The sequence below is a fragment of the Passer domesticus genome, chromosome 3, assembly GCF_036417665.1.
Source record: "Passer domesticus isolate bPasDom1 chromosome 3, bPasDom1.hap1, whole genome shotgun sequence".
Lineage (NCBI taxonomy): Eukaryota > Metazoa > Chordata > Aves > Passeriformes > Passeridae > Passer > Passer domesticus.
In genome coordinates, this window is record NC_087476.1 from 64,622,340 (window position 1) to 64,645,634 (window position 23,295).

Below are 23,295 nucleotides of genomic sequence, written 5' to 3' on the forward strand. Positions count from 1 at the left end.
GATAGCGCGCCTCGTGTATTTACTTCAATGTATTCAAACCTTGGCAAGATCATGAAGGGACATAACTTTTATGTTATTTCATTGCTCGAGAACTTTGTGTGGTAATTAAGATTTAAGAGATTAATTGCCTGTACATGACAGGTGAAAAACCAATACTAATGCTTCTTGTTATGTTTCTTGAGCATTTCTGCTGCTCAGGACATATATTTTAACTTATGTAGATTTTAGATTGTTCCCAGTAGTGTGAATTGGACAAGCACCAATAGCTAAGGTCTGAAGAGAGTTTATTAGCATGGAAAATTGGAAATTAGTAGATTTTGTATATGAAGGGAGTTGTAAAAGGATATGCAGAAAACCCTCCTCATTACATAGGGATTGAGTTGATCTTCCTTCATGTGAGAGAACCAGCCAACATTTCACAAACCTGCCATAACTAGCGTCAGTTAGTACTTCCACTTCAAGATGCAAATCCAGCTTTTCCTAATATTGGACTACTCTTCTGTTTCTTTATTCCCTGAAAGAAACTCTTACCCCATTTAACATTGAAGAGATATGGAAGTTACTGCTTTGTGCATTACACTTATAATAGTTATGGAACTTGTTTATCAAGTTTGCTTGTATTTTTGGTCCATTGTGTTAGGTATTTCATATTAGCATCACAACACTTAATGTGATTTGAGCAGGAAGTAAAGAATTACAGAGGAGGAAAAAATTGATGTAGGAATCATCATAGAAAGCCTTATAGCTGGGAGAGTAATTTCCACTGTCATTTTCTGAACCTTGTGCAACTATTTCAGTGGTGTATCTGCTCTGACTTCTGTATATTTCACTATTCATTTTATAAGCTACACATTTTTGAGTCTTCTTTTGGAATACATTTGGATATGTTTCTGTTTGACAGTATGGCCTTGCTCAGATCGCTAAAATGACAAATGAAATTCAGCTGCAGAAAGGAAAGGTTCTTCAAACATGGGGCTCATTTTGATGGGATCCCATGTTGCCAGGGCTGTGAGGTGGTGTGATTCCACCTTTTCCTGAAAGGAGAATGTTTTCTTTAGAAGACACAAAAGGCTTCTGTTTGCTACAGTAAAGTTTTAGTAGAAGATAAACATAGAGCAATATAACTTTCTACACAGAACTCAGTTCTGCTGAATGTGAGAGCTGTAAATTTAAAAGATCTGAAAATAAATGAGGCCTGGACCTTTGTGTTTTAATAAGGTGGCTTCTTTCTTCCAGCCATGTTTTCACTCCAGCAGCTCTTAGGGGTTTTGGTGCATTTATATCGCTTTCTTCTGGATTCCTAGTGAAATAGTCTCCTTTCTGTTTCTTTGGACACTTTGCCTTCATATTTGAGCAATTCTTGCTACTTTTCAAGAATTTTCTATTTTGCACTCCTGCATTAGGCTTTCTACTCGTAGCTCTCACCACCTGGCCTTCCCCTACACTAGGGGATTGAGTGTGCAGAGTAAGATCTCATTATTCTCAGAGGTGGAATATTTTTCCCCCTCCTTTCCTCAGTATCGCATGTGATCCCAAGTTCAGTATCCCAACAAGGGTATATTGGCATCTCTTCTGATCTGCTCTTTTGAATGTTTTCTAAAGTAATAAATTGTGTTTGCAGCATAAACAGTGAAGAAATAACCCAAATTCCTTCTATGTCGAACTTCTGTAACAGAGGAAAAAAAAAGCCTTGAAAAATAGGTGTTAACAAATAAGAAATAAATAGTCTGTTGTCATTTGAGTGTTTCCCCTTCCATCTCATGAGTTTCATTCTAGAGGATATGCCTACTGGCCCTTCATATAAAGGAGGAATATTGTTTGTTTATTTATTTTTTACTGTGTGTTACAGAAAGGTATCCATGAGTGGAACTTCTGTGCTGCTTCTATTAGGGGTGTAAGGTAAGTTGTCTCCCTTTTTTGTTTTGAAATAAAAGGAGTAATTGAATGAATTGTGTATTATGCTGCTGCTGTGGACCTTGGAGTGACAGTGATATTTTATCACTGCTGTAACCTCTTGCAATCTATTCTTCACCATAGTACCTTTTTTCCTTTTCCCTAGGATTTGTCTATATTTGTTGTCCTGCAACTTTCCACTTTCTTTTTAGTGTAATTAAATAAAAAATGTCCAGAAAACTTACATTTTTAAAATAGTCATTGCTCTGTTCTAATAATAACTGTTCCATACACAGAGTTGTTGCTATGTCTGCAGGACGTTTTTGCACAGATGGATGATTCTTTTTCCTTCCAAAAAGTAACTTAAAAACACCAAACTATCAATAGGCACGAAAATTCAGTCCTGTGGGATTCAGCTTATTTTAGGCAAGAATTGCAACAATATGCTTAGTTCAGTCTGGTTTGGGTTTTGGCTACAGTATGTTTTTGTGTGCTTTTTAAAAAAAGAGGGAAAGAAAGAATTTATTTATTTATTTACTGTCATTTTGGTTTTTCCTTCCCCTTATTAAGTCATGCTGTGGTCAGTACAGTTTCTAGTGCAACCTCCTGCTTTGGTTATTTAAACTGTGAATTATAATTTAATTTTTCAATTGATTTTCCAATCTGTTCATCTGAACAGATGTCCAAAACAACTCAGATGACTTTACAGTGAGCCAAGAGTCACTGTGAATTCTTAGAGAACTCTCTGGCTCCCTCCATGAGGAGCTGCAGGGGGAAATATTTATCTTATGCGAGCATGAAGCTGAATGAGGTTTCTTCTTCTTCTTTTAAATATATGCAAGTTTCTGATCACTTAATTTTTCAGTGTTTTACATGGGTTTTTTCCTAATTTTATGAAGGCAAGTATTGTTTGGGGTGGTGAGCCTGCAGAACTAGGCCTGTTTCTAATCTATTTTTGTATCAAGACTATTTTTGGCTACTTTGAGGCTCCTAGGGACTTAAAGCGGTCTAGGAAGGGGCAGTTCCCAGCTTTATAAGGATTCTCAACTCTTCTAGACTAGTAAGAGTCAGCTTTAGAAATGCAGCCTTAATGTACAAAGCAGATCTTTGTATGTGATCTTGGAGGCTTTTATGACAAAGACCTCCATAAATATTTACAGTACTCCATAAGGAGACAGCAGGTCTGAAGAGACACCTGGCTTTGAAATGGCTCACGTTTTTGGTAAATACTTCACTGCAGTGACAGAGGGTCACTTCTTCTGCATGCTGTGTAACAGCCAGCATAGTCAGCATTTTGTTTTACAAGTAATAGGGTTCAGCTCTCAAAACCTGCAAAACAACTTGGAAAGTGTGTAGAACTCTGAGCAGAACAGTGCTAAATCACACTCTGTATGCAAGAAGTCATAGCATTTGGCTTTAGAGTAAGAAACTCATTGATTAGTGGTTTGTGTGCCAGTGTAAATACCTCTGCTTCTGCCATATGCCCTCTTGACCTCTTAAATACAAGTGTTTCTTATTGAAGCAGCCCAGAAACTGCTGTTATTCTTCAAAGAATTTATCAGAGCTTTTGGAACACAGCTGTTTCCTCAAGGTACTTTGCATCTTAGGTTATCAAGCAAAGTTCCTACTCTTCTGCAGAGCTGACAGCATATGAGCAAGAAGGTAGGAAATTTATTTTTCTCATGGAAAATAAAGTGGCTAACTGAAGTTTGCTAGACTACAGGTTGGCTTTTACTCTCTGCTCAGGAGAAGTCCTGGATTATGAAATAACCACTACTCATGTTGTTTCTGTGGGAGAGTGCTTCAGAGGTCTGCATCCAATTTTTGTAGCTTAAGAACTTAGACAAGCTTGACACAAGGATATTTGTCTTCCATCCCAAGTTCTTGGAGCTTTGAATCTCATCAGACTACTTAATTACAACAAGAGGTGCCTGTACTGCTGTAGATTTTTAGAAAACACACTGAAATTCCACACAGCTCCTTTTCTGTGATTCCTTCCAGTGTTCACCTGTTGAATCTGCTGCTTCATCTGGAAGTACTAGTAATCAGTAGTTACAGCATTTGCAATATTTCTTATTGACTAAGGGGAGTTCTAGATGCACATGAGCTGGGCACAAGGCCATGCTGCCCTTGCTTCCTTGTTTTGGGAATTTGGCGAATTCAGCCCCAGTTCTGCTGTCGTAGATGTCAGTGGGTACTACTGGGCACTTGGGCACTGTCAGAGTGAGGCATTTCCTGACCAAATTATACTGTGTCTTTTTATAATTCAGGTGATTTTTAGTCTTCTTTTTTTTTTTTTGGGTTTTTTTTGTGGTTTTTTTTTTGTTTTTGTTTTTTTGTTTGTTTGTTTGTTTGTTTGTTTTTGTAGTTGTTGTTGTGGGTTTTTTTCTTTTTTTTTCCCCAGGTAGGATAGCAACATATAAGCAATGTAAACCCTCACTTAAAGGTCTTAAATATTTATTAATTTCCCTGGCCTGTGTGTACACTCCACATTCTTAGTCTTTTATTCACTGCTGTGTTTGCCAGTGGTTTCTGGTCATGTCAGGTTTCAGCTAACAATTTAGTCAGCAAAATGTTTCAACGCACATGGAAATTGAATGAGTAATTCTATTAATATTAGTTACTCCAATTCTAGGGAGTTTACTTATATGCTTGAAAAGCTTGAATTAAAAGTTAGCTTATAAGCTCAGGACAGTGACTGTCTTCCTAAATGTGTACACTAGTTAGCATTTATGAATTTTCCTATCATAAAAATAAATGAATCACAAAACCCAGAGACAAATAGTATTATAATGAAGCTCACTCTTTTTATAAGTAGCTTTATGAAAGGCAGACCCCCCCCAGCTTGTCTAAAGAGTCATTTGTTCATCAAAACTACTTATAGTGTTTTACAATTATGCAACCATAAAGGAGAGCAAGAATCAGACAATCTTAGACACCTATTAAAGGTTCAAAATTCCAAGTATTTCCTTATACTTAAAAAAATCCACCCTGTTACATTAATCAAATCATCAATCCTTTGGCACAACTTAATACATAATTCTACTTTATCGTGCTGCAAATTAAGTAGTAACACGATGGCTGTCTTGATCTACTTAAAATAGATTGATTTCACTCGGTCTATGGATTTTTTTCCAGTATATTAATAAGCTTAATAAGGAGGCTTAATTGGTCTTGGTTTCTCAAATACTGCATTATTTTCCCTTTAACACCTCTAGCCATTTCCCTTTGTCTTTTTTTCCAATATAGTGACAATCAATTATACTGCATCAGCTTGACAGTTGGCACTCAATATGTAACAAAGTTACAGAAAGATATTTCAAATTACATTTAATATTATCTATAAGGAGCAGAGTAATGACATGCATATAAAACAGTTCTGGTGAATGAATGTCTTTGCACGAACTGCCGCCTACTTGGGGTGGAAATCTGGCAACTGTACAAGAGTTGGCACCTCTTCTGTTTTTGCACTGAGACATTCATGCATCCATAAGAAAATGGCATACATGCCTCCTCTTTTATCTTTGCTCTACAGTTATAGCAGATAAAACCAAAACTGAAGGAAGACGTGAGCGGGCAAGTGTAATACAGTAATTCACCTCATATTTAGATGCTGACTTAATTTAAAAACACTTTTACAACTTACTATCAAGGTACCAATTAACAAGGAAGTGAGTAGAAAATTTTGTGTTCAAGATTGAGCTGTGGCTGATGTCTAAAGCACATCAAAGAACTCATTATTTCAGTTCAAAGCCTAATTTTCTAATATGATCCTGAAAGGATGTTTTATTCTGGTTGTAGGAGTTAAAATTAAGGGCCTTACCTTACAAAAATGTCACAGGTCAATGGAAATATTCCTATGAATTTCTTTACTCCTGCTATTTGTTGGGCAATGTGTAGACTAGTGAGGCAAGCTGAATGTCTGTTTGGAGGATACAAAAGAGTGATTTTACAATAAGGAAAAGCTGTGGATTCTCAGATTTAATCTGGTGCTTTCCCATGTTAAATGGGTTGATCTGTATGATTTGACAAAGCTGGTAGAAGTCTAAATGCATCTTTCAATAACTTGGCCGTTCTTTCAGCATTTCAAAATTTGAAGAACGATGCTGTTTCTTGTACGTGCTGCACAACTCGGATGACTTTCAAATCTATTTCTGCACAGAACTTCATTGTAGAAGGTAGGTCACAGTGTTATTTCACAAAGCCATGGCCTGTGATGGGATAGATCCCTGCATGCACAACAGGGACTGACTGTTTCAGAACTGTGGTTCTCAGCGATCAGTGTCTTTGGTGTGAAAACTTAATACACAGCACCCTGTGCATGTTAATGCACTGGAGATCTGATGTATGAAGGGTCAAAGAACAAGCACAGGCAAACGTTAGAAACAAATACAATTATGGATGTAATTATTTTTTACACACACCTTTCTGGGATGAGTTTTGTAATATTTATCATATTACGACTTACTAAAAGAGTGTGTCCCCAGTTCAACAAAGCATCCTAAACTTTAGAAGGACTAACATTTAGAAGGACTAACATTTAGAAGTGGGAACATTTGGAGTAACAACTAAGTCTGGTTGAGATTTCTCTGTAACTGTAAATCCATTTTTATTTACAATTAAAAACAAGCACACTTGATTTCCTTTACATTAGCATGTCTTTACATAAGTAAGATTGCACTTGTGTCCCTGCAGGAAATTTGGCAAAGGTTTGTTGCACAAAATTAGGGGTGTCTCAGTTTCTCTAAGCTGTGTTTCTGCTCCGTAAGCTTGAGGCTGTGGTGTTGAATTGATCCTGGAAGCATTCCCAAAGGAACTTTCACATATTTTTGTGCTAAAATGGCTGCAGATTTGCCTAAAAGCACTGCAGCACTCTCTATTAATGACTGGATCCACCTCAAAGCCCAATCTCTAGCTTGTTCTTTCATCCATTCCAGTTCATATAGGTTCTTTTTACCATGTTCATTCCCCTTCACGTCTGAGTTCTTCTTAAGAGATGAGTAAGCAATACCTTAGCATGACATGGTTTTTGTACTTGCCTTCTTTCAAAAGGGCAGAAGTCATTTATAATAGCACTTTTTAAAATGAAAGGTTGTGAAATAGACATCCTTTCCATTGAAGAAAAAATTTGAAGCTAGAATTCCTCCACTACAAAAGCCCTTCCAAACGTAGTAAAACTTCCCAGCACTTCTCATGATGCTTCAGTGCTTTCAATGGACATAAAGAAATGGTGGTATAGCATGAGAATTTCAACTGAGCTGTAGATTTTCAAATACTGATTCCATTAATAATTTCAGATATCATGGATTTTTTTGCACATGTAAAAGGAGTAGAAAAACTTCAGATTTTGATGGCTAAATAACCATGTAAACAAAGTTTTTCTTCTGACTATACTTCTTGCTATACAAGCAAAAACTTGTATACTAAATTTATACTGATTGTATAAATTATACTTCTATATACATATTTTTATTACATAATATGTAGTCATATTAAATAATAATTACTGTACTTAATTCCTCTCTTGGTCCTTTCATTACTTTGTTCCTCTACTGTCTCAAGTTACTGTCTCAAGTTTGCGTTTGCTTTTTTCCTCTCCTTTTTATTTTTGGTACAGATTTTTTGACATGGTGAACAGTATCACTGAAGAAATGGGGAAGACTACAGAGGAAGGGGAATGCGATGGAGACTCTCTAGAGGTATTTGTACTTTTGGTTTTCTCTCAACATACAAAATTATGGGCTTCTAGTCTAGCACTTCACTGAAGTAAATTATTCATTCCTTTTCTAGGGATTAATGAAGTTAATTAGTGAGGTTACTGCTTACACTGTGTTCTTATCTGGAGTTTTATCTGAACACACACACAGTTGGAGAGGGAATAGAGGGCTATTGGGTGCAATGCAGCTCTTAGAGGTATTCTGTTCTGCAGGGAGCAGAATAGAATACCTAAGCCCATGTTCTATTGCATGAAAATCTGGTGTCTTGAAGCTCTAGAGACATCCATAAGTAACTGAGAAAGTCAGTGCTATGTGATGAATACAGACAGCCTTCTGTCCCAGTTTTGATGTTGGCATTTTATAACACATTTATAAGACATTTTATAACATTCTTTCTCTGAAATCAGAGACTGAACAAAGGGAAACCACTGGGGTGACTTGTGGCAGAGAAAAAGAGACTGTTGAGAACCTTAGGGTGCCTATTTTAGCAAAAAGAAAAGCAGTGGGTGACTTGATTACAGTGGATAAGTATTTTTGCAGGAAAAATAGCAATGTGCTAATGGTCTCTTTAATCTGTTGAATAAAAGTGTAATTCAATAATGACAACAAAAAAATTTAATTAAGAGGCATGACTACCATGAGAATAATTCATTATTGAAACAAACTACTAAAACTAGTGGATTCTTTCTTTTATTAAAAAGATAGCCGTCTTTATATGGAAGAAAATAAAAAACACTTTAACTAGGCCTAAGCTACTGAGTTTAGCACAGGAGTGAGCTTGTGAAATTCTGTGTCTGTGTTATACAAGAGGACACATCGGTAATTGCTCTAACAAATGTTTTTGGGCTGGCGTTAGACTGTTTGAAATTCAAACTCAGCTGAAACCACGCTTAATGTGCCGCAGTGCTGACTAACCTCAATTGGCACAGTCTGCTGGCAGACCTGGCAGTGTCAGAATTGAGGCTGTGCTGGTTTTGGAAGCCGTGGGGAGGTCAGGAGAGCCCCTGGGAGGAATGAAGTGTGTCCTGCCTTGCCCCCTGTGCCCGAGCAGGAGCCAGGCTCTCCGTCTGGCGCGGATTGAGTGCCCTCTGTTGTCGGCTCTGCCTGTACAGCTCTGGCTGGCAGAGCTGCGGGCTCAGACACGAGTGGAACTGCGTGAGCTGCTCTCTGAGACACGAGGTGGAACTGCACTGACTGGGTACAGCCCAGCTCAGCCCTTCCCTGAAAAGGCTGCCTCAGAAGCCACTGGGGAAACATCGGTGTGTCTGCACGGCATCCCAGTTGTCATCTTAAAGTGGTTTTTTCCTCCATCCTCTGTGTTCTGCAGAAAGCTACTAGCATCTTGGATGCTTTAGTTATGATCACAGGGTCAGATGGAATAAAAGTGTTATCCTTCTGTTGCATTTCATGTTGTTGTTGTTGTTTGCTTTGCAGTATGATTATGAGTACGATGAGAATGGTGAGCGAGTCATTCTGGGCAAAGGAACGTACGGCATTGTGTATGCAGGACGGGACCTGAGCAATCAAGTCAGAATTGCTATTAAAGAAATCCCAGAGAGAGACAGCAGGTATAGTAACTCTGGCTAATTCTAAATTTTGGGCATTACATGATTTCATCGTTAATGTGTTCAATCAATTTGCTGATCGAGGAGTGCCTCTTCTGCAAAGCTGCCAATAAATTACCTGTCTGTGCTATATAGCGGTGTTCCCTGTCTTTGTAATTAGATGTTTCCAAGTTGTGGAGTAGATTGTGATCACAATTGAGAATTTAGATGTTTCCTGGGTTTGGTACTACTGTTTTTTTCTTTAAAACAAAATAAAACTAAAGAACCCGCTGAAGTACAGAATATTACTTCAAACACCTGGTGATGAGCCCTATCTACCTAGACATACTCCAGCTTGTCCTTATAAAAGACCTATTGAAATTCATTATTTGTGCAGTCCTTTAAAGTTCTGGGCCTGAATTGTTGATAAAGACATTTTTCTTTCTTGTTTTTGCACCAAATATTTTGAAGCCTCAACATTAGAATAAATCATGTGGGATAATATCTTTGTTATTTTTTTTTTAATGCTGAGGGTCTCTATGCATATGTAATCCTCTCTCCTGTATAAAGGTTTCTATATAAAGACCAGGCACTTAATGTCCTTAGTATTTGTGTATCTGAAGTCTTCCAGTCTTCATAGTCTTATGCTATTTTGTATATATCGACTTCCACAAATATTCTGATAAAAGTGGTATGAAATCTAAAGAGTTTTCAAGTGAAACTGACTATTAAACTGTCAAGCTTAGCTCAGTTTCTTTTTCATAGGTCTGTCTCTTTGGTTATTCTGTTCTGATTTGTTTTTTTTCTTTTATGCTTAAAAATTAACACTTCTTAATCTTTTGGAACTCATTTATAGATTGGCTGGTCAAATGGATATGTGGTCTAATAATTTCTCCATTCTCATAATCTTTTAAAGGTACTAGAACTTAGATTATGGAGAGGGGCATCCTTCCATCCTCTATATTGTTATTCCAAATTGAACTTCAATATATGTTACAATTTTCCGGAAAGTATGGCCATATTACATGAAACAATCTGTTGACTCAAAATAGTTGCAAGTTTTGTGTATGTTAGAAGAAATTTTCTTGTAACAACTGTGATTAATAGAAAGAGAGCTTGAGTACAGCAGTAACTACTTCAAAGGGGGAAAAAAAAATCCAGATTTTTCTTCTCCAATACACATTTTAAAAGAATTTTCAACAGAAAAGGTTTCAGATTCAGTGTGCAAAGGATACCACAAAAAGAGATTATTAGAAAGCTGTTAGTCTTTCATCTAAATGTTTAGAGGCTTCCAGAAATAATTTCAGGTATATTTCTTTTAATGGCAAAGTAAGAAAAATTTATTAATTCATTTCTGGTTAATTGTAACCTGATCTTTTCACACTTTGAAAGAAGTCTATAGAAAGAAAACAATCTCTGAAGTTAATTAGTATTATTTTACAAGTGAGAATTACCACTTTTTGAATTTATAAAAAATATTTATGTTCTGAGTCAGGCAGGGCTGGAAATTAAAACATTTCTATTAAAAAACCAGTGAGTCTTCAATTTTGCTATATATTGTATAAAAGCTATTGAATAATATACTTATCAGGAAATGTTAGACTACAGAGACACATTTTCCTTTGCAAGAAAGAGGAAATCAGGAAAAAAAGCCAGGACAGCTGCTTGAAGGAACAAGCATCTCCTGGAAAACTCAAGACACAAAAAGGAAACTTACAAAGGGTGGAAGCAAGGACACATAGCCCAGGAGGAATACAGAGAAATTGGATATTGTCTGAGCAGCCAGGGATCAGGTTAGGAAAGCAAAAGTACCTAACAGAATTAAATCTTGCCAGGAATGCCAGGAATGTCAAAGGCATCATGAAAATCTTCTGTAAGTACGTGGTGATAAAAGGAAGGCTAGGGAAACATGTGGACCTTCTCCAGGAAGAAACAAGAGGACTGGTTGTTCAGGGCATTAGGAGGCTCAGTCTTCAACAATTGCTCCAGCCACACTGCCCAAGTCACAGGAGGCAAAGGCAGGGTTTGGGAGAATCAAAAACCACCCACTGCAGAAGATAAGGTTTGAGGCCATCTGAGGAACCGAACATGCACAAGTCCATGGGGCCTGAAGAGTTGCATCCATGGGTTCCCACTGACTGGAAAAGGGAAATAGCCACCCCCATTTTTAAAAAGGGAATAAGGAAGATCCAGAGAACTTTCTAAAAGTCAGTCAGTTTCACATCTGTGCTGGTTCTGATCATGGAACAGGTCCTCTTTAAAACTGCTCAGGCACATGGAAAAATAATGAGGTGATTGGTGACAGCAGACATGGCAACACTAAGGGCAAATCACACCTAACAAATTTGGTGGCCTTGTGTGACAGGGTTACAGCAGTGGCAGATAAGGGAAGAGTGACTGACAAGGCCAGCATGAATAAAGCCTTGAGCAACTTGGTCTAGTGGGAGAGATCCTTGCTCATGTCAGGAGGGTTGGAGCTTTAAAGTCTCTCCCTAACTCAAACCTATGATGATGATGGTTAAGGATTTTTGTTCATACTGTTTAGAGTCTTCTAGAGATTAAGTTCTAAAACAAATGCTTCATTCTAGGGAAAAATTTTGTTATGGCTTTACTTTATTTGCAAAATTATTCTGTTGCTCAAGTCTCAACTGTGCTGTTTAAAAGTGCAGGAAGAAGAATTATAATGGTCTTTCTGCTGCTGCTCAGAATTAGTATTCTCATTAGCAAAACTCAGGAATACAATCTTTGATTTTGCATTTCTTTATGACTAACAGTGTAGTCAGAATCTTTATAATTATGTGGAGAGGTAAGACAAAACTCAAATTAGTTTTTAGTAAACTGACTCAGAGTTGCATAATCATACTTTTCATTAACCAAATAATTATTTTCTGCAACAGTTGTTCTCCAGTGGGATTTTCAGATGACCATTTTTTTTTCTTTTCCCTACACTATTTTAAGAGCTCAACCTTCACTAGTAGCTTGATGCTCTTTGAGGGAGAGGTGATAAAAGGGAGTGGAAGTCACAGGTACTTTTCCCATAACAACCTCAATTGCAAATGCTGCAACTACTTTTCACTGACAGAAGGAGGTCAGTGTCCTTCCTCTATTTCAGCTACCCTGAAAGTGTTGCCACAGATGTTAGTGCTTTAGAGAAGATAGCTACCAGACTGTCAGCATATTGTCTACATCTTGCTAGAAATACACAGAAATACACAAAATCTGGCAGCTGACCCACCTCCAAGGGAAGCGTTAGGGCAGACCTAAGTTAGGAAGAGTGTCAGGATGGGCCTAATACATCAGCTGAGCACATCAGCTGCTGAGCTCCGGTGGTGTTCAACACTGGACACAGATCCTGACTCCAGAAACTTTCTTGCCAAAAAGGCTGTTGAAAAGCATACCTCTTAAAAATACTTTACCTTGGACTAAATTTAATTTGGTGAAATTGTTTTGATCTGTTGTTTTAAATATCTCTCCATTAATTATTTCTGTTTACTTACTCTGATACCCCATCTAGCCCTTAGCAAAGGCTTCTACTTTAAAATTTAAATAGTGATTAATTTTCATTATTGAACTGTTTTTATTTATACACTATCTTTATAGTTTACTAGTTCACTTTGTTGCCAATATGAATACAACCACTTTCACAACTGTTTATTCTCTTGGAGTTAGAGTGGAGTTTATTTTTCAGGATTTTTTTTCCTTCACTCTATGTATGTTTGTAACATTTTGTTACAAACATACATAGAGTGAGGAAAATACACAATATTATATATATTTTGTATATGTTATTTGTATTTACATATGATCACATAATATTTTAGTATGTGCTGGTCACAAACACTGTTGTTAAATTAATTTAACAAATACTCATTTTCAATGTAAGCTATTTCAAGGCTTTCTTCACTAAGATGAAGAATAAACTGCTTCTTTGCTTTCCAGGTACTCCCAACCTCTGCATGAAGAAATAGCTTTGCATAAGCATCTCAAACATAAGAACATTGTCCAGTATTTAGGTTCTCTTAGTGAGAATGGCTTCATCAAAATATTCATGGAACAGGTGCCAGGTGGTAAGTTTTGGGGGAAGACTGGTTTGGTGGTTGATAGGTTTGTTTGCTTTTTTAGCATGTAATAGGGCCATGAGACATATTTCATACAGGTGTAATATTGTACAGTGTCTCTTTCTGAAATTAATAAGGAGAAGTGTGTCTTCAAACTGCTTGAGTAGTTAGATATGGTGTGCTATAAAAGCACAAAGCTACTCTGTCACTCTGCTCCTCAGCTGGATAGGGGAGAGAAAATGCAACACAAGCCTCATGGGTCGTGATAAGGACGGGGAGAGGTCACTCATCAGTTACCTTCACAGGCAAAACTGACTTCACTTGAGGAGACATTTAATTCATTGTCAACCCAATCAGAGTAGGGTAATGAGAAATAATGCCAAATTTAGAAACACATCCCCCCTAGCCCTCCCTTCTTTCTGGGCTTAGAGTCTCCTACCTTCTCCTACCAGTGGTGCAGGGGAATGGAGAAAGTGGTCAGTTCATGGAAATTGTCACTCCTTCCTCCTCAAGGGGAGGACTCCTCACTTCCCTATCCTGCTCCAGCACGGATGGGGTCCCTTCCAAGAGAGACAGTCCTCCATGAGCTTCTCCAATGCGAGTCCTTCCTATGGGCTTCAGTTCTTTGCAAACTGGCCAGGAGATACTGAGACTCTTTCTTTAATTGCCCGGGCCAGTGGTGATGCAATAAAGCATTTGACTGGAGAGGACTTTGGCTGTAGATGTGATGCCTACACTTAGACTGGGATTGATGGTTACTTTTTTCCTTTGGGGAGAAAGCAGAATTTAATTGGATTTTTATTCTCACTTTTTGCTCTCCAAAATTACAGGCAGTCTTTCTGCTCTTCTACGATCAAAATGGGGACCATTAAAAAATAATGAGCAGACAATTGGCTTTTACACCAAGCAGATTCTTGAAGGATTAAAATACCTCCACGATAATCAAATAGTACATCGAGACATAAAGGTAATGATTTGCAGAGAATTAAGCTTGACAGTGTTATGTAACTGCATAACCATTTACTTGTCCTGTAATTTAAAAACTTTGTTTTCTGAAAGCTCTCTGCTGTTCTGAACCATGGGTTACATAGGTGAACTATTGTTGATCTCAATTTGCACCAACAAAATATGTTGGTTTTTTTATTTTAGGAAAATTCACATATAGCAACTAATATGTGATAAAGTAGATACTTTTTTTTCTGTTTTCAAAGACATGACTGAACTTTCATAAAATCTGATCAAAATGAAGAAGATTGTGGATGGTATAATTAGCAAGTTCTTTTCCAAGGAGATTGCAGATGAAAAACTGCTTGGCTTGCTTTTTCAAAAAAAGCCTTTTTTCCTCTTTTAGTATTCTTTAACTGAGCTCCTTCTAGTAAGAGGGGAAATTCACTTTGAGATGAAGGTTTGTTAAAGGGATTGCATAAGGCAGGAACACTATTGATTTCTCTTTCATCCCCTCTCTTAAGAAGTCATTTACTTAGTAAAGAGTGTATTGTAGAAGCAGGTTATGCAAAAAGTCTTAGATGAAGGGTCTGCAGAGAGAAATAATTGCTCTGCATGTTCTTTTCCTCAGGGTGATAACGTGCTTATCAACACATACAGTGGAGTGTTAAAGATTTCGGACTTTGGAACTTCAAAGAGACTTGCAGGAATCAATCCTTGTACTGAAACCTTCACTGGTATGTTCCCAGAGGAGATTTTTCTTATCCTCACTCGAACTGTGTATGTAGGGTCAGAATCCACAGATGCTGAACTTTCATTGACTTCAAATCAGTATAAAAGGTTACTGGAAGAATAACTTTCGGATATATAATCTTAAGCTACACGCTGTACCTGTATGCAGTGTTCAAAGAGAGTGCAGTTTTGGATGTTCCACTTGTGACATCAAAGTCCTCTACAACAGAAGAGCTGTGTCTCTGCTGTGCTTTATTTGAGTCTGTCTCCTTTGTGTGTGCGTCTTTTTCATCTTGCTGATCTTTGTCTTTCATGATTGGCTTGGACAATCCTGACTTCATCTCCAGGATCGTGTATCTACAGAACCTGTTATTCAGTTGCTCCTCCTTCTGCTTGATAATTTGATTTGGGTGTTAAATCATGCAGTGGCACTGCATTAAATAGTTATGTGAAATGAGAAGTGACTGTTACTTTACTTCCGTCCTTTGCTCTTCCGTTGCTTCTGTAAAAGGAACAGAATGCAGGATGATGTGTCGCATTGATTCCCTTACTTTAGAAGAAAATGTTCATCTCACCTACTCTTTTAGGTTAAGATTTCAGGTTTCTCTTCCTTTTCCTCTATGGGTACAAGTCAGAGTGCTTTCCCATATTTTAATCTTAAGATATAAAAAAATAAATGAAAGCTATCTCTGATCCAAAGCTCTTAAAAACATTTAGTAGTTGTCATCAACATTGAAAAGTGATCTCCAGATCAGTAGATGATACCAAATGCTTTAAGCACAAGTAATATCTTGAGCAGTATTTTGAGTTTTATATAGAATACACGTTAAATTTTTTGAATTTTGAATAATAAAAGGAGATTTTTAAACTCTTCTGATATTGCTCACTCCTCAGTCATTTTGTTCCTCTTGTCTTTATTTGCAGCATTATTACACTTAAGTAAACAAAAAAGAGTATGTTTTAAACAGGTACCCTTCAGTATATGGCACCAGAGATCATAGACAAAGGGCCACGTGGCTATGGGAAGGCTGCAGACATCTGGTCCTTGGGATGCACAATCATTGAGATGGCTACAGGGAAACCCCCATTTTATGAACTGGGAGAACCTCAAGCAGCCATGTTTAAGGTCAGATATCTTTTTTGTACAGCTGAGTCATATTTCTAAACATAGGAAATCTGATGACTGTTTTGGAGAATTAGAGTTTGCAAGAAAGGGAGATAAAGGAAATGCTTGGATTCTGAGGATGTTAAGAACAATAATCTGATTCAGCTGGAAGGGAGTGCTGTGAATTTTTGAATAGATTAGTAGAGATAGCAGCTATTCAGCAGCCTGGGTGTTTAAGAAACAAACAAGACCAAACTGAGAAAAAGAAACAATTTTCTACTTTGTGAAGAGCCTCTACTTGCAACTGTGGGGGTTTTAAAATGCAATTGTTTATACAGTTTGTAATAGTTTGGGTTTTTTTCTCTGAATTAATAAACTAGTCATATAAAGTTAATATTAAAACCTGAGAATGATATACCAGTTCTACTATCTAAACAGTTTTTTGATGTTGTTTAGTGTTTGGGGGAAGAACAGTTCAGGCCATTGTTTCTCTCCCTTTATTTGTCTCAGGTGGGGATGTTTAAAATACACCCAGAAATTCCTGAATCCATGTCTGCAGAAGCCAAGGCTTTTATACTGCGTTGCTTTGAACCAGACCCTGATAAACGAGCTTTTGCTCATGAGCTACTTATAGATGAATTCTTGAAGGTTTCAAGCAAGAAAAGAAAGTCTCCTTCGAAGCTGTCAGGTAAGCATTGCAAAATTCAGTCTGGAAGTTTCCTCTTGCCCATGGTACTGTTTCCTGGAACTGCTGGTTTAGTATTTGAGATGAGCACAGCGGATCTCCATCCTATGTGAATGCTCAGTTGTGGACTTCTCTACCAGCAGCTTACTGCAGAGACGCTGTTGTAGCAGAATTCTGTTACCTGTTGTGACAGAAGTCAATTTATATAAATATATCTAGTAAGGTTTTTAAAAGTCTGGGATTATGTGCAGCTTTTATGGTTGTTGCATTTTTGTTTCATTTTTTTCCCTCTTTTTAAATTTGCATATGTTTTCATTGAAATAATATTTATATAGAGTATATTTTGTGTATGGTTAGAACCTGCTATTAAATCTTAGTGGAGTTTTCTACATAAGCAGAATTAAACTTTGTCCCATAGCAAATGTGCGTGCACTGCATTATTTTTGTTTCATGAAATTTCATTTCAGGAAATGTTTATTTCCTGTAGTGTTTTAAATTATGGAAAGTAGCAAAGCAGTAATAACATATTCTATTGTGTGTGGTTATATACTTGGGAAAATATCTTCTGTATCAGGTAAAGGAGATGATAGTCGAAGATCACTTTTACTGTGGTTTCCACCCCCTCAGAATAAATTACAATAAATACAATAATTGCAATAAATTACACTTTTGGAGATTGCAGCCAGGAGAATTGAGATAATCCATATAAATAGGAAGTTATCCTTTAGACTTTTCTCAGTTAATTTCAACATATTTAACTTTCTTTTTTCTCTTTCCTTTTCTCACACAGTCCTTTCAGCTAACACAAATGGTGAGTTTTAACCTACTTCTCCATCAAAAACATACCTGTGTAGATACTGTAGTTATCACTTATCCTGCTATAATTTTTCAACACTAAAAAGATGGAAAGAGAAGTGGTCAAAATTGTGAAAATCAGTGACCCTTCTCTGTTAGGAGCATCTAATTCATTGTGCATATCTGAAATACTGTTTTTATCCTACCAGACTATGGTTTAATTGTCCAGGCAGGTGGGTGATACAGGCTAGTAGGGCTGTGCTGTCATTTATGGGGACATTTGGTGGAAACCAATGGCTGTTTTATAGTAGCCACAGAGCCAAGGTTTGTGGAGAATGATAACACAGATTTTTATTAGACTAAATTCTATAACTGACAAACCAGAATGCATTTGGGATCCTTTGTCAGACCAGGATACAGGATACTCATCTCTTTCAGGAAATGAACTGGGAGAGTGCAGGAGGGAACTGAACATACACAGTTACCTCCATGCTGAATTGGTATCAAAGTACATTTTGAAATGTGCACATGTGAAACAGATATGAGTAGTTTCCTGCAGTGGTAATGTGTGCTCTGGATTTAAAACTAAAAGTTCTGACTTAAGTGCATGTCTATTATTATTAGTCAATGATTATAAATTAATTAAATTTGTACAAATTAATCTGATGAAGAAATGTATCTTATATATGTTATATACTTATAAATAGTAAGTATGGATGACTTACCCTATAGAAACATTTTCCTACTGCTTGTAGTCATGACAGGAGATGCACATTCACTTCAGAAATTCTGTGAGTGAATTCGCAAGAAGCCCAGCATTTCTATCTTTCAGGAATAAAAACATACCTGAAAGATAACTCTATTCCAGACAAAAAAAGCTTTAGGAGTTTTTTGTCATTTTTTCTCTAATATTTTTTCTTGGTGTGTGGGAAGGCTGGAGTTTTTCTGTCATGTCTGAAAAAATAATCTTCATTTCAAAACTCTGATGGTTTTATTAAATTCTAATTTCTGAATATTCCTATACAAATAGAGTATCTTCGGAGCATATCCTTACCTGTCCCTGTTCTGGTGGAAGATACAAGTAGCAGCAGTGAATATGGTTCTGTCTCACCTGATACAGAATTAAAAATCGATCCATTCTCTTTCAAAACAAGAGCCAAATCCTGTGGAGAAAAAGATGGGAAGGGAATCCGGTCCCTTTTTCTGAGGTAAAGAGCTACCTGACATTTTTGTTGCACAGTAGATTAGGAATGTGTGCATCGGGATAGTTTTTGTAATGTTTCTTCTCACTGTGTCATTCAGCATCCCAGATGAACATTTTGAGGATCACAGTGCACCTCCTTCACCTGAAGAGAAAGATTCTGGGTTTTTCATGCTGAAGAAGGATAGTGAAAGGAGAGCCACCCTCCACAGAATATTAACTGAGGACCAAGAGCAGGTGGTGAGGAATCTGATGGAAGCTTTGACTCAGGTAATTTCAGAGGGCAGCAGGAATTTTATAGAATTATAAGGCTTCTCTGCGGAACTCTTGAAATTAAACATAGTAAAGCAATTAGAAATGAAGTTTGATTACACTAGAAAGCATACACTGTGTAAGCTTTCATGGTTACTGTCTTATTTGGGCTCTTAAAAACAGGCTTTGAAATTGTTCATGATGCATTACATGGGCCTTTTTTGTTTGTAATTACTACGTATATACCTGGTACTGGCAAGACAACAGAAAAACATGTTTTCATGATACTGTCTTTTGCCAGTGCTTTTCACATTTGAGTAACTCATATAAGGTGGATGATCTCCAGGGGTGGATTATCTTGACCCTCTTTTAAAAAGTTCTGTGTTCTGACTGACTGGTTTGACTGAGGGAGGTTTAGGTTATTTGTCCTGCTCTGATCTTATGTTAGGCTATTGTGTAGAAAATTGTGGCTGATGGATATAGCATTGCCTTCTAGCCAACAGCCATAACAGGGGAAAGAGGGGGCTAGGGGGAAAACAAATTACAGCTATTCCTCAGTGCAATTGGGAGCATGTATGGAGGGAAGATGTAGTAATTGTGAGAGCTACAGCAAACAACAAAATAATTGCAGAATGACCTTTTGGCACTCTTGTGGGGATGAATCATTATGATGATGTATCAGTTCAGGATGACACTGAAGAAATAACAGATTGTGACCTCAATGCTAAATGTTGCAACACTGTAATTGCATGACAGGATTTTTTGTTCTTGTTTGTTTGTGTGTTAGTAGGTAATTGATTCACTTCATTCTCAAGGCAAAGTATTGCTGGTCTAAAAAATTTGTATAAAACATGATAACTCATCTTTTAAAGACACTAGTGTTTAGAAACTGATGTACACCAATATGATTATTATGCATGCACTACAGTTACTGTAAATGGAAATGGGTGCCATGCAAATAAAAACAGCCTCTAACTCTTGGGAGGGGGGAGAGAGTAACCCACAGTTATCCTGGTAACTACAGAAAATGTTAAAAGATAAGGCAGTGAGAAAGACATTTGTGATCTGTGCTTTGCAAGGGTGTTGCTGTAACAGACACAGTTTTTGCATGTGTATGCAAGTAATAATCAGTGATTGTGAGGGGCTGAAACTCAATCACAAATCCCAGAGAGGGTGCTCAGTGTTTCATGCCTTTCTCAGCTTGGGCTGGAACAGCCTGAGAGAGAAGCAGAGATGCAGAATTTTAGAGCCAAAGAGTTCAAAGCTCATGTTCATGTGACTGGCTGCCCTTCAAGAGAATGCTGAGCTCTGACTCCCAAACACTGTTTTCTCCCTTGAGAAATACAAGAAATTACTAATGGCTTGCTTGTTAAGCCTTATCATAGAGTTTTCATAGAGTTTTTCTCTTCACAAACACTTTTCACGTGAAATGTTTCAGCAAAGTCATTGGGTTTGAGGGCTAGGGGAGGAGAATGCCCTCACACAATGGGTCACTATTTCTAATTAGCAAGTCATTCTGCTCCTCCTGTCCCCATAGTGCCTAGTGCCTTGGTGGACTTGGATCTTCTAGTCCAGGGCTACGGTGTGCATTTACCTATCTGCCCTAATGGCTTTTTAATTATTTACCTGAAAAGAATATTCGCTACTGCAGAACAGTGAGAGATCCACTCCTGCATAGAAAATCATCAGGTGAATTCTTCAAAGCAGATCAAGATCAGAGGCTAGGATCTTTTATCTCAGGTGGATGTTTTAGTCATTGGTATCTTTAAGTGTTCTAGAACTTTTGCTTTTTTTAAAGCATTTTTCTCAATAAAATTTTCTTTGTTTCATCCTGATCAGAATTAATTGACTATAGTTAAAAGCTCAATGTGACTAGCAAACAAGAGTTCTTGGTGTCTGGCCAGCCATAACATTCATGGCATAAAACTGGCAAATGCAATAGAACCAAACACCATATGTCCTTCTTTTACAGAAATCAATGTTGGATATCCTTAGTCTATATAAATATTTACTTTAATTCCTTCAGAATAAGCATCTAATACTTCATGTTGAACTACAACTCTGGCTTAATTTAAGATCTGGCCTTGAAATTTGTATTCAGTTGGCATAACTTTACTTATAAGAGCAAATACAATGCTCTGCTTCCTAGTTACTCTAGGCTGGTTATTCTGATGAATGCTTTTGAGCTTTTCGCTCCTTTGGTAGCTCATGCAAAAACACAAAAGCTTTTAAAAATAGGCAAATGAATATTTATACTAGAAAGGTGAGATCTTTGTAGACTTGCTTTAAGAACAGCTAAATGTAGAAGTTCTGTATTAAGGGAAATTAGGAAATTACATAAGAAACAACCAGTCCCTATGTGAGCCTCCTGCATAACTTTGACTAAGCTCTTATTTTAAATGCTGCTGTAGGACTTTGCACGTTGTCTCTGAGAGGCACCCAGAAATTAGTAGCACTGCAAAGTACACGTGTGTTTGCAGTTATGAGTCATTTCTAGTATCCAGTGCACAGTACATTTATTCATATCTTTATTCATTGCTGTACAATGACACATACACACTTCAGTGTGCACACATTCTTCAGGAGCTGGTAGAAAACAAAGTCAGCTACTTGTTCAATGAGTTCCTACCAGAGTCATCAGGGAGCTCAGCTCCAGAGCTCTGTGCTGCTGCAGTTATGCTGCCATCAGCACCTGACCTGCAGCTGCACCTTTCCCTTAACCATAGCAGCAGAGATTCTGAAAACCCATATTGCCAACTGAAATTATTGACTCACGTCCTTCTCGATGTATGTTTCAAAAGATGACTATCAAAACTATTTATTTTCCTCTCTCTCCTGCCAGGGAGCTGAAGAACCCAAGCTAAAATGGGAACATATCACAACACTTGTTTCCAGCCTCAGAGAGTTTGTACGGTCCACTGATCGCAAAATCATCGCAACCACGCTTTCAAAATTGAAGCTGGAGTTGGACTTTGACAGCCATGGTATCAGCCAAGTGCAGCTTGTGCTCTTTGGTTTTCAAGATGCTGTAAGTTGTCATTTTTAATGAGAAATTTTTGCACCTAGACTGGAAAAAATGAAACAAACCAGGACCAAAGAGAACTTGTTTAACTTCCACCCAGAGCTGCTGAAACAATAATATTTGAGGGCTTTGAGACTGTAATACTAAAATCTGAACCCACACCAGTGACTTGGTTTGGTTGCCTTGTGATCCTTTGGCAGCATACAGACCCTGAACACTACCGAGATCTTACTGATTAAAGATACAGAAAGTTCAGAATAATTGTGTGAATATTGTGTCATAATAGTAAGGCAGGAAAGCCCTTTTAAAAAATCACATTTTGGAAGGTTTTCTGGGTAATAGGACTAACAATAAATGTCAGGTTTGTCCTACATAAATGCAGATCTCTTAGACTTCTTTTACAAATTAATGCATTGCCCCCCATAGTAGTCTGTCTACCGTGTAATACTGTATTGAATTCTTATTTTTAGTATTTTGATTAGCAGATTTCTGCCAAACTAGAAACTACTATTTCAATTTACAATAAGCAGGATAAGGAAGATTATTACTTTTCTACCAATAATAAATGCAAGATTTCTCATTTCCTACATTGAGCAACCAAACACATGCATGGGTAGCCTTTAAATAGCCAGTTTACAAACAGCAAATGTTTTCTTAAGGTATGTATTTAAGTGTTGGTTCCCAAGCAGTTAGTCTTAATGATTAAGATGAATAATGAACATGGGGGGTGCAGCTGTGCTGAGCATCACTTGGCCAGACTGAAGTCATGTAGTAAAAATGAAATGACAATTCAGATAAGTATTTGAGGAGGATGATTCTTTTAGAATTCAAATCTGGGGCATTCGGACAAGTAGAATAGCTGTCGGGAAGGATGGCATAGCATGTAAACTTGCATAGACTACACTAACAAGAATTAGATGCTTTTATTAAAAAAAAAGTATTAAATGAATCTGTGAAAGAGATCTTTCCACAAATCAAAAGTTTTCTCTTTGATACATTTGAGTATGTTTTCAGCTCTCTTTTTTAATCTCGTATTAATATTGTTTTGATACTGGAAGCATACAAGGTCAAGAAAACAATGCAGGGGGTAATAGTACAAATACTTGTATTGCTGTTCTGACAGAGATGTTGCTGGGTATCAGTTGTTTGGCAGTAATTGTCTGGGTTGTATTCTTATCAGTAAAAAATTTACTTTCTGTTAACTTCATAATTACAAGTTGCTTGTTTTTGACTGATAAGTGTCTATTTCATTACTATCTGTTATTTAACTAAACCCACAGAAAGTTAAAACAAAAACTTTGCTGTATATGAGTGCAATCTTAATTCTTTTGGCCATACAATAGATT

At 37.2% G+C, this 23,295-nt stretch overlaps 1 protein-coding gene across 1 annotated transcript in view; it reads left to right on the forward strand.

Annotated features, from left to right (window-relative positions):
* The window catches only part of MAP3K5 (mitogen-activated protein kinase kinase kinase 5), a 99,155-nt gene that overhangs the window by 64,791 nt on the left and 11,069 nt on the right, over positions 1–23,295 (forward strand). Inside the window, exons 12-24 of the mRNA XM_064413577.1 lie at positions 1,850–1,899; positions 5,976–6,071; positions 7,511–7,592; positions 9,045–9,178; positions 13,094–13,221; positions 14,043–14,179; positions 14,789–14,894; positions 15,858–16,015; positions 16,505–16,682; positions 17,470–17,490; positions 18,505–18,682; positions 18,777–18,945; positions 21,770–21,955. Of these exons, the coding sequence (XP_064269647.1) occupies positions 1,850–1,899; positions 5,976–6,071; positions 7,511–7,592; positions 9,045–9,178; positions 13,094–13,221; positions 14,043–14,179; positions 14,789–14,894; positions 15,858–16,015; positions 16,505–16,682; positions 17,470–17,490; positions 18,505–18,682; positions 18,777–18,945; positions 21,770–21,955 (1,623 nt within the window). The remainder of the gene's footprint in view (positions 1–1,849; positions 1,900–5,975; positions 6,072–7,510; positions 7,593–9,044; positions 9,179–13,093; positions 13,222–14,042; positions 14,180–14,788; positions 14,895–15,857; positions 16,016–16,504; positions 16,683–17,469; positions 17,491–18,504; positions 18,683–18,776; positions 18,946–21,769; positions 21,956–23,295) is intronic.